We start from the raw sequence: 11761 nt of genomic DNA on the forward strand, positions 1-11761 counted from the left end.
CTGAAAATAAGGTATATACTGTAGGTGAGGTACTGAAATCTTTTCCTGACTTTTACGGGGTACTGATCTTATAAAAGTAACAAAATTACATCAATTTCCACTTTAAACAGTCGAATCCCCATTTAGTTGTGCCTCAAATAGTCTCAGGGGGTTTATTTGTATTATGCACAACTGAATGAAAAAACACAACAGCTTGAAACTAATTGCGCACACAAAATTTCAGTTCCATTATCATCATCTTAAATATACTGAATCTGTCTATGAATTGTACATAAATGCTGTGGAAATGCAGAGAAGAGCACAAACCCAGCATCTACAGTTTTTGTCTAATCAGGCAGCACCTTTTATAGCTGTATATGAAATAAAATGTCAGTGAATGTCAAATAGCCTTGCATAGGTGGAAAAACATTGTTAAATTTAACACAATATTTAAAAAATAAATGCTATTTATCCACTGTGAACAGAATGGAGCTGTATGCTTTCTACACTTGAGGCAAGTATTTTAATTTAAATAATATAAAAATGATCAGTTTTCCCATTTGGTATGGGTCGAGAGGTGAATCTCTGATCAACTGATGGGCAAATATACACATTTCTCATTTAAAATCAAACACTCAGGTTAATGTGAAACTAACTGCTCAGAAATTGTTGATTATTTACAATATACAAAGTGGAAATGGGTCTGATTTACCAGAGACAGTCTATCATTTGGGATATTACAGAAATTGGAGTCCAGTGTGTGCATTACATTGACCTTTTACAAGACATGTGGAAGCAAGCACTAATCAGGTAATAATATTTCCTGATGTATACAACAGCTTTCATTTGAAAGGAAATATCTGCATTTAAAATGCTGTCTTAATTAACTGTATTTGGATAGCTGCTGACAAATGCATGCAGAAAAGTTTGGAGGAATGGCTCTGTTACCATCATGAAATATCCAATGCTTACAGAAAAGAACTGGTAATGAAGGGCATGACCAGTTTTTGGCAGATGGGAGTGTTGAGGATAGGGAAGATTTAACAGAATAAACTCTAAAATCTGTTGACGGCAGGAGAGTTAGTGCAATAGGTTATCAAAAATTATTTGCCATCCATTAGTGGGTTGTGAGGCTTCCTGTGGACTGTGACCTCAAAGATCTAGTGGACTGAATCTTCATACCATACCTACTTTTAAAATCACAACAACACCATAGTTTACAGACTATATTCTTGCTCTCTTCTATAAAATCATAGAACAGGTGAAAAAATTCTGGGTGCAATTTTCAGAGAAACAGCAGAAGAAAATGTTTTACTTTTCACATAGGTTGTTTTGGGAGGCTACATTAAAGCATTTCAATTTAAATTAATTCATAGATCACAGTGGACTTCTTCTCACATGCACCTGGACTAAGGTGTAGAAAAAATGAATAGAAAAGTGTTATTTACCTTTTACACAATACAAAAACCAGGGATCATTTGATGAAATTAAATAGTCAGAAGGTTTAATGCAAACAAGAGAAAGTACTTTTTCACACAAAATAGAATTAACCTGTGGAACTCATTGCCATGGGATGTTGTGAAGGACAAAAGCATAATGGGGTTCAAAAAAGAACTAGGTACATTCATGAAAGATAGGTCCATCAATGGCTATTAGCCAAAATGGTTAGGGATGCAACCCTATGCTCAGCACGACCCTAAGCTTGTGATTGCCAGAAGGCAGGAGTGTAAGACAGGGTGGATCACTCCATAATTACCCTGTTCTTTACACTCCTCCTGAGGCTCTGGTACAGGCCACTGTCAGAGACAGGATACTGGGCAAGAAAGATCATGGTCTGACCCAGTATGGGAGCTCTTATGTTTTTATGAAACAGACACTGTAGTAAAACTGTGAAAGGGGTGGGGAAAGAGACAAGTATCTTTCATATGTCTGGAGAACTGTTTTGGCAATGGACACACTTTACATGTCTGGCATCACTCATGACTCAGTCTTAAAAGTATGATTTCACTGCTTTACAAGAGGCAATAGGTAGTCACTGAAAGTGGCTATCAAATGCTTGCAACAACAGCATGTGTATCTAAAATATTTTTTGTGCAGAAGTTACTAATGACTGGAATTAAAGCCTTGGTGAAATAATACATTCATTTGTAAAAAGCAAAGTTATTTGGAGAGAGTGTTGCCTTTGCATAGCCACACTCATGGGATGAGCCCTCCCACAACACTGATTTTGGGGAAGCTGTGCCCTTTGGAATGGTACAAACTTTCCTGTGCAGCACTGAATATTTGTAGCTGAAGTTATGAGTCTCTCAACAGTCCCCAATTAAATCTGATAAACCCCAGATGCAATGAAAGCAGAACGCTGAGGGGAAGGAGGACTGGCTGTAGTGACAAGTCATTGTTATTACTTTCACTCCTGGGAGCAGTGTAGAGTGAACAAGTGAAGAGTATGCCTCTACTAGCCAAAGGGCTACAAGGACACATGAGCCCAGAATCCAGCAGTGATTCAACCACTGATACTTGTGAGTCTGACTTTTGCTATCAGAGGTGAAACCTGACAGAGAAGGGCAGCTGGATTCTATTCTGGTTCACGTATCAACAGAATTGGTAGCTCAATTCCATTTGGGAGGAGACCAAATCATCCGTCAGTTATACTAGAGCAATCTCACTGAACAAAGTCAGGAGCAACTGAAACGAGGGTTTTGTCGTGGAAATGCATACAGTATGTAACCCTAAGTAGGGTTACCATTCGTCCGGATTTACCCGGACATGTCCTCCTTTTTGTGTTAAAAATAGCGTCCGGGGGGGAATTTGTAAATCACTCAAAATGTCCAGGATTCCCCCCCATGCAGAGCGAGGCGCGGCTGGGAGGGCTGCAGGAAAGTCAGCCTCTCGCATGGGGCTCTGGCAGCCAGAGCTCTTCCTCCACAGCTTGCCAGGCTGGACTCCGGAACAGCTGTAGAGCTCCTCCTCCCCGCCCCTCCCCCCCTGCATTCTGAGCCGGCCGGCCTGCCGGGCCGTTTGCATCGGGCCTCAGCAGCTCCTCCTCCCCTGCAACCCCGCGCCCCGCTCCGGCAGCACTGTGCGGGGGTAGGGACCGGGTTGTGTGTTGCGCTGGGGAGCGCAGCCACATGTCCGGCTCCGCACAGAGCCCAACACCCTGTTCTGAGCGGCGGGGTAAGGGGGCCAGGGGGCAGGAGAAGGGGCAGGGAGGTTCTGGAGGGGGCAGTCAAGAGACGGGGGAGGGGTCGGGAGTTCGGGGGGGGGGCTTTTTGGGGGGGGTGGAGAAGGTTTTGGGCAGTCAGGGTACAGGTAGGGTCCTGGGGGGCAGTTGAGGGGGGTCTTAGGAGGGGGTAGTTAGGGGACAAGGAACAGGGAGGCTTAGGTAGGGGGTGGGGTTCTGGAGGGCAGTTTGGAGCAGGGGTCCCAGGAGGGGGCAGTCAGGGGACAAGGAGCGGGGGGGTGGGGGGTTGGGAGTTCTGGGGGGGGAGCTGTCAGGGGGCAGGGGTGGGGAGAGGGATCGGAGCAGTCAGGGGACAGGGTGCAGAGGGGTTTAGATGGGTTGGGAGTTCTGGGGGGGGCTGTCAGGGGGTGGAGAGTGGTTGGATGGGGCGTGGGAGTCCCAGGGGTCTGTCTGGGGGTGGGGGTGTGGATAAGGGTTGGGGCAGTCAGGGGACAAGAGGCAGGGAGGCTTAGGTAGGGGGTGGAGTCCTGAGGGGCAGTTAGGGGCAGGGGTCCCAGGAGGGGGCAGTCAGGGGACAAGGAACGGGGGGAGGGTTGGGGGTCCTAAGGGGGGCGGGAAGTGGGAGGGGCAGGGGCGGGGCTAGGGCGGGGCTCCTCCCGTCCTCTTTTTTGCTTGCTGAAATATGGTAACCTTACCCTAAGTAAAGCTGTTGTTACGGGGGAGGCTATAATTACCCTCCCCCATACTGCCTGAGTCCTACTAAATACATGAAATAGAACTATTGTTCCTTTTATAAAGCCCAAACCAGAGTCTCAGCCACTCTCTTTAGAACAGCCATGGTGTATTGTGTCAGGCGAAGTGACCAATACTGCATTGCATAGTGACTTTGTGTTATGAGGTCCATAATATATTTTGATTGAAGGTTTTTAAAATTATGTGTTATGCAGTATTAGAAACTCTAATTGAGCCAAAATCTGTACAAACCTAGAAAGCTCAAATAGCCTGGACTTTTGCTTCAAAAAGCACCTTTCCACTCTCCAAAATTACAAGTTGGAGGACAGCGTGATTAAACCAAAATTCTGCTTTGTCAGGAAAGTTTATAGATGTAAATGCATGTATAATATTCAAAGGAAACAGCAAATGCAAAGCCTGCAATGCGAAATACAGCAGCAGGGTCTGGATAATTACACACCGTCTTTCCAAATGTGAAGGTTACAAAATGACAGAGTGGGTCACGTATTTTCAGATTCAGTAACAGGAACACAGGAGTTGCCAGACTAGATCAGACCCAACTCCAGTCTAGCATCCTGTCCCTGGCAGTGGCCAACACCAGATGTTTAAGAGGATGGTGCAAACACCCTGCAGTTTATGGGAGTATTTATTAATAATAACCTTTGTTTTTGTTTCCATAACTGATTAACAAAAGCTAAGATTTAAAGTGCATAAAGGTGGGAGGATGCTAAAATTTGGTGGCAAACATCAACACACTACAGGAAGCCTTTGAGTACTGAGCAGGGGAGAAGGAACTTAAACCAGGTAATAATATATTCCTCCATCCCTGTAATTGAACAATGCTTTTATTAATCCCCTGTATAAAGTGAAGTTATCCCACATTATAAAGCATGAAAATAAATATCTAACATCTTAAAATACTCAAGAGAGTTGGTAACCTATATTTGAGAACGGAACCCTCTTCAAGATTTGCCCCAAACATTCCTTTCCTTTTTTTAAATTTATCAATCCTTATTATGGCTACTGCCAGTTACCCCAAGCACAGATATTTAGGAGCAAACTCAGACTAAGCATGTTACGTACACAACACATTCAAATCTTCACTGGTTAGGAGAGTAGCCATCCTAATCAAGGTTCAGCTTTCCCTGCATATTTAAAAGCTTCCACAAGTTCATTGGAAGCACAAGTGTTAAGCCCAAGGGAAAGAGCAGTTCTGTACCTCTGCTTGAATACTTGTGACTGATCCTGTAATTCCATTCTCAGCACTTATGTTATTAGAGCTGTTGTTTGGAGAACTGGGACCAGATCCAGGAGCACTGTTGCATGCAGAGTCTAAAACACATTCAAAAACAACTATTAGAAACAGTATAAACGATCTCTGCAATGCTATTGGGAGAGATCGATCAGGGAAAACAAAAACCCTGAAGATGTAATAAAACATTTCTATATTGAGAATATATCAACAAAGATGTAATTTCAAACAGCGGGTCCAAATATTTACTTACTTACATCTTTTCTCTGCAACCTTTTTTTGTATATTGTGTCTGGAACTTTAAATATGATTAAACACACAATAAACAATTTAGAAAGCATGAGCAAGCCAAGTCAGTCTATGTCAAACTGTTCTACTACAGTTTTATGAAGTGCCTCCTCCAATCCACTTTAGCCTTTTATCTTAATCATGCTCTCAGTCTTGCACAATTAGGTAACTTTCTGAGCTTTGACATTTTCCCATGCACTCTTCTTGTATATCTGAATTTATTCACGTTTTAAATGGAAAGATAGCTGTCAAGGGTCAGTAATGAAGGTATTTCACACCAGCACTAACATTTACTTTTACAAAAAGTGCCCCATTGAAAGTAAGGGGTTATTTGTTAAGAGCTGACAGTGTCCTCAGCATTCTATGAGAAACAGTTATTTCTCTGAGGTGTTGCCATCTACAGAATTGTAGCTTCAGTAGCACACAGGACCCTAACACCAATCTGGAGCCCTGGTCCAATATTGAATTAGAGGAAACAGTACTAATTAGATAATTAATACACTTCCCACAGCACCTGTGTTTTCCTTAGAAGTCTCCAATCCAAGTACTAATTTCTTTCGATTCCCAACATGGAAGCACTAGGAAAGGACTGGAATCAGAAGAGTGTGAGCAGGTCTCCAGGCTTCCAAGTGAGGAAGCAATGAACACAGAGGATGAAGTCTGACTTTCAAGTATACATTTATTTGCCCCTGAATTACTGGTAGATGTCTCCATGTGCTGCCTTCATATCAGGACAGAAAAATGGGAGGATAATTGAGAAAATAAAAGGCAACCTCATAAGAGTTGTTTTGAGTATCTCCAGACATCAGTCTCTTTACACTTATTGTCCTGCAGCACTTAACTGGCCAACTCTCCATCTCAGGGGTAGGCAACCTATGGCACACGTGCCGAAGGTGGCAAGCGAGCTGATTTTCAGTGGCACTCACATAGCCGGGGTCCTGGCCACGGGTCTGGGGGGCTCTGCATTTTAATTTAATTTTAAATGAAGCTTCTTAAACATTTTAAAAACCTTATTTACTTCACATACAACAATAGTTTAGATATATATTATAGACTTCTAGAAAGAGACCTTCTAAAAACATTCAAATGTATCACTGGCACACAAAACCTTAAATCAGAGTGAATAAATGAAGACTCGGCCCAGCACTTCTGAAAGGTTGCTGACCCCTGCTCCATCTTCATGAAAACGTGCAAAGTTCCCAGATATTACACTGAAAGTCCTCCATGTAGATAGTGGTCAAAATCTCTCAGAGGTAACAAAAACCCACACAGAGTTTGTCCCTAGGGAATCCTAGTCTGTTTTGGCCACTCACTAAGTACTGATTGAGCTTTCCCTTTCCACTGTCTCACTTGCAGAGCTTGTGTCAGGCCTACACGTCTAGCACTATAAGCCTCTAGGGATGGGTGTTCTCAGGGCAACTGCCTTTGACACCTTCCTCACCCACTTTATATGATTACTCCTTCCTAATTACCCACAACTTGTTACTTCTGACAGGCATGGCAAGATAGGACAGATACAAGTCACTGTCTCCAGGGCAGTCCATTGACCCCTCCCTGCACTGGTCCAGTGTGGAGCGTGTACAACTTATCAAAACACAACCACGAGGATTTTGTACTTAAAGTAAAACTTCACTTTATAATTCTATTGCTATACACCCTTATTATATGAACAACAACATGCCACAACTTCACGTATGTTACCGCTATGTTCTTAACACCCCACTAACCAGGGTAAGTGAGACATCCGACTGAACCCAAAACATTTTTAACAGACTAGAAAGCTGCATTTCCCAGCTCCAGTGCAGCATTGCAGATTAACTGATTTCATGGCTACCAGAAATTCTTCTGGAGCATGGAGTTGGCCCATAGGAGCCTCTCTTATTTTGCATATAGCACAGTTTTCAGTGTTTCTCTTTTTATTATCTCAGAAGTATGCTTGGCAGAATTCCATTTTTTAAAAATAATTTTGACACATAATATAGATGTCATTTTTAAGCGTTTTTATCCATGTAAATTTTCACAGGTAATTATCTGGGCAGGGGGAAAGGAAGTAGACTATAATTAAATGAGAGCAGCCACTGAGATTCGAAAAGTTAAAGCTTTATAACTGTTTAATTAGTATAGTTTGACAATTTTAATATCCTTAAAATCAAACTCTAATAAGTTCTCCAGCAGCATTTTTCTTACTTTGCCTATCTGTAAATTTTGACTGTCAGCACTGGAAATATTTTTTTGTCAGTTTGTGGTTGCACAGTGAAATCAATGTTTACCAACATTTACCAATAGCAATATAAGTCTTCCAAGACTACTTAGAAATCACTGCAATCTTTTGACAGACATTCCAAATATGAGAAAACAGGATTTGGCTGACCCCAATATAATTTTCTGGTAGCTGTGATATAACAGCCTGATGCAATCTGGGACATTTCACTGGGATGTCTCAGTGGACATGGAGCCAACTGGTATGACTTTGGGGACACGATACAATTTTTGTTTTAGTTATTTAATTGCTGAAACCCCCTTAACCTGGTTAGTGCAGTAATTCAGCACATATTATGGTAGAAGTAGAGTAAATAAGTAGATTTTACGGTCCTTTATAATCAAGAGAAATTTAAGGATTAAGTAACAATCTAAAATTGACTGTCCACCTAGTAATGATTACATGTCGCATATTCAAAGGTAGCTTCTTTCTATAAATCTGCTACTAATCTGATTCCAAGCACTATTCATTTTACCTATGTGACTCTATAGGCTCTAGTGAATCGACATCCATTGCTACCACATGTCCCAGCCATGAAACTATGGAACCGTCTCTGAGCTTCAGCATCTACCTTCTCCATACCTTCCAAACAATACTATGAATTCTCAAGTCATGCTTCCCAATACACTTGTAAAGAGTGAGAAGCCAACAACAGGACTTATTTGAGCATGCATACATGTATGAGCATGCTTACTGAACAAATGGGAGAACCTTTTTCCCCTGCCCAAATCCTTATTCCTGACATTGTAAGCAAAAGTTAGTACTCAGCACTATTCCTTCCTATATGAAGTTAACCTACAAGCAAAAGGAAATTCTTTTCATCCATGGACTTGCCCAAAATAGCAATGCATTTTCTATTCTACTGCAAAGATATGAGAACGATGATATTACCAAGATGCATGCTCATTTAGTTCACTGATGACACTGGACGTGGAGAAAAGCTCTTCCAACGTACTGTAGAAGAGCTTGAGAAGAAATTAACCAAATACTTCTTTTTAAAATGCTGATCAAGGATGTGGTTCCTCCTTAATTAGACATGTGACCATCACCCCAGCTTACAGAAGTGCAGACACTCAGCAATATGAGCACTGAGGCAGAAAATCCTTTTTTTTTTCCCCAACATCACTTTGTGCTTCGAAATAAAATTACTTTCTGAGGTTGTGAGACCTCTATAGCACCCCATTACATTAATGAATAAAGCAGTACGTTAAGCAGGCCTTCATACCTTTAGAACGTAATTTTTTTGGGAAAAAGGCGACTCTGTGTAAAAACAGCCTCATTACTCTTTCTTATGCCTTGCCTCCTGCTGCCAGGGTTGGTCTTCCTCTGTCCAATTAAGTGAGCACTAAGCAGCAGTATTTTGAGTGAAGAAAACCCAATGAACCTGAAGTTTCACTACTACCCTTCAACTTTCTCCACAATGGGCACCTGTGGCGCTTAATGAAAACCTAGACATTGTAAAAAGAACATTTTGGTTGGACAGAAAATACATGCACTTCTGTAACTAACAGGTCATGAGCTATGATTTATTGGATTCCCTGTGTATTACCTAAACAAAAGAAAAATGTGGCATTCAATTTATCTTTGTGATACATTCAAGCCTTAATTTCATCCAGGAGTATTCTCGATGGATTAAAAGTACAATTTTCCTCTGAAAAGTGGCTGTAAAAATGGCATTTTCAACTCAACACACGTACTCTGTATTTACCTAGAGTCTGACCCGCTGACAGTAATGACCAAAATAAAATGTTCATGCTTTTCATTCCTATTACTGCAGCAAGAGCCCACGCAGCTAAGAGCATAAGCAGGAATCTATTTTATTAAACTTAGTTCCAGTCAGATACATCTGTAGACACCCAGCAAAGATGGTGTGCACAGGTGTCACAGAGGGCACCATGTGAAAACAATGAGGTTGCACAAGTGTTACAAAGGCCCTAACTTAGCCTGCAGAACCTTTGTAACAGGCAGTAACATGAGAAGGAAAGAAATAAGCTTGCCTCTCAGCTCTGTTGTGGAGTTTGCAGGACTGCTGGTTAGAAAAAGCATCTCCTGCCTTGTAAACCAAGAACATTTGGTAAGGCGATCACACACCCACACATACACTCATGGAACCCATGATGCCATTTCTACAGAGTCACTTTTCAGAGCAGAGCTGAATTTTAAGTTGCATAAATTATGACATTGTGCTCTGAAGTGCCAGGGAGGGCTGAGAAAAGCAAAAACAGCGGTTGTCTAAATGTACTTACAGACAGCTCTCTCTAGATGGTGCTAAATATTAAACTTTATGATAATCTCAAGTCTTACCTAGTTTACCTCCTAATATGAAATTTATCCAAAAAAGAAATATGGATTACTTTTTGCAAGAAGTTGTGAAATAAGTATATATCATCTATGGTAAAACAACACATAACGTGTTTTTACAGTTAAAGTAGGGCTGTCCATTAATCGCAGTTAACTCATGTGATTAACTCAAAATAATTAATCATGATTAATCACACTTATAGCAATAGAATACCAATGGAAATGTATTAAATATTTTAGATGTTTTTCTACATTTTCAATATTGATTTAAATTACAACACAGAATACAAAGTGTACAGCGCTCACTTTATATTATTTTTTATTACAAATATATGCACTGTAAAAATGATAAGCAAAACAAACAGTATTTTTCAATTCACCTCATAAAAGTACTGAAGTGCGATTTCTTTATCATGAAAGTGTAACTTACAAATGCAGATTTTTTTTGTTATATAACTGCACTCAAAAAAAAAAACAGCATAAAACTTTAGAGCCTACAAGTCCACTCAGTCCTATTTCTTATTCCGCTAATCGCTAAGACAAACACATTTGTTTACTTTGATGGGAGATACTGCTGCCTACTTCTTATTTACAATGTCACCTGAAAGTGAGAACAGGCGTTCACATGGCACTTTTGTAGCCAGCGTTGCAAGGTATTTACATGCCAGATATGGTAAACATTCATATGCCCCTTCATGTTTCGGTCACCATGCCAGAAGACATGCTTCCATGCTGATGATGCCCGTTAAAAAAAAATGCGTCAATTAAATTTGTGGCTGTACTCCTTGAGGGAAGAAATGTATGTCTCCTGCTCTGTTTTACCTGCGTTCTGCCATATATTTCATGTTATAGCAGTCTCGGATGATGACCCAGCACATATTGGTTTTAAGAACACTTTCATAGCAGATCTGACAAAATGCAAAGAAGGTACTGATGTGGGATTTCTAAAAATAGGTACAGCACTCGAGCCAAGCTTTAAGAATCTGAAGTGCCTTCCAAAATCTGAGAGGGACGAGGTGTGGAGCATGCTTTTAGAAGTCATAAAAGAGCAACACTCTGATGCGGAAACTACAGAACCCAAACCACCAAAAAAGAAAAATCAACCTTCTGCTGGTGGCATCTGACTCAGATGATGAAAATGAACATGCGTCGGTCCGCACTGCTCTGGATCGTTATCAAGCAGAACCCATCATCCGCGTGGAAGCACGTCCTCTGGAATGGTGGTTGAATCATGAAGGGACATATGAATCTTTAGTACATCTGGCACGTAAATATCTTGTGACGCCAGCTACAACAGTGCCATGCAAACGCCTGTTCTCACTTTCAGGTGACATTGTAAATAAGAAGCAGGAAGCATTATCTCCTACAAATTGTAACCTACCTTGTTTGTCTGAGTGACTGGCTGACTAAGGAGTAGGACTGAGTGGATTTGTAGGCTCTAAAGTTTTACATTGTTTTATTTTTGAATGCAGTTTTTTGTACATAATTCTACATTTGTAAGTTCAACTTTTATGATAAAGAGATTGCACTACAGTACTTGTATGAGGTGAATTGAAAAATATTTTTTTTGTTTACTGTGCAAATATTTGTTATCAAAAATAAATATAAAGCGAGCACTTTATACTTTGTATTCTGTGTTGTAACTGAAATTAATATATTTGAAATGTAGTAAACATCCAAAAATATTAAAAATAAATGGTATTCTAGTGTTTTTTTAATTGCTTGACAGTCCTAATTTTAAAGTGTTTGATGAAGAACAATGGAGGTC

The 11761-nt window shown here is 40.7% G+C and overlaps 1 protein-coding gene across 8 annotated transcripts in view; it reads right to left on the reverse strand.

Annotated features, from left to right (window-relative positions):
- Positions 1-11761, reverse strand: part of HDAC4 (histone deacetylase 4) — a 439923-nt gene that overhangs the window by 100853 nt on the left and 327309 nt on the right. For all 8 annotated transcript variants that reach the window (XM_054043726.1, XM_054043721.1, XM_054043725.1 and 5 more), the window contains one exon: positions 5112-5224. In XM_054043726.1, the coding sequence (XP_053899701.1) occupies positions 5112-5224 (113 nt within the window). The remainder of the gene's footprint in view (positions 1-5111; positions 5225-11761) is intronic.

Source organism: Malaclemys terrapin, chromosome 11, assembly GCF_027887155.1.
Source record: "Malaclemys terrapin pileata isolate rMalTer1 chromosome 11, rMalTer1.hap1, whole genome shotgun sequence".
In the NCBI taxonomy this organism is placed as follows: Eukaryota; Metazoa; Chordata; order Testudines; family Emydidae; genus Malaclemys; species Malaclemys terrapin.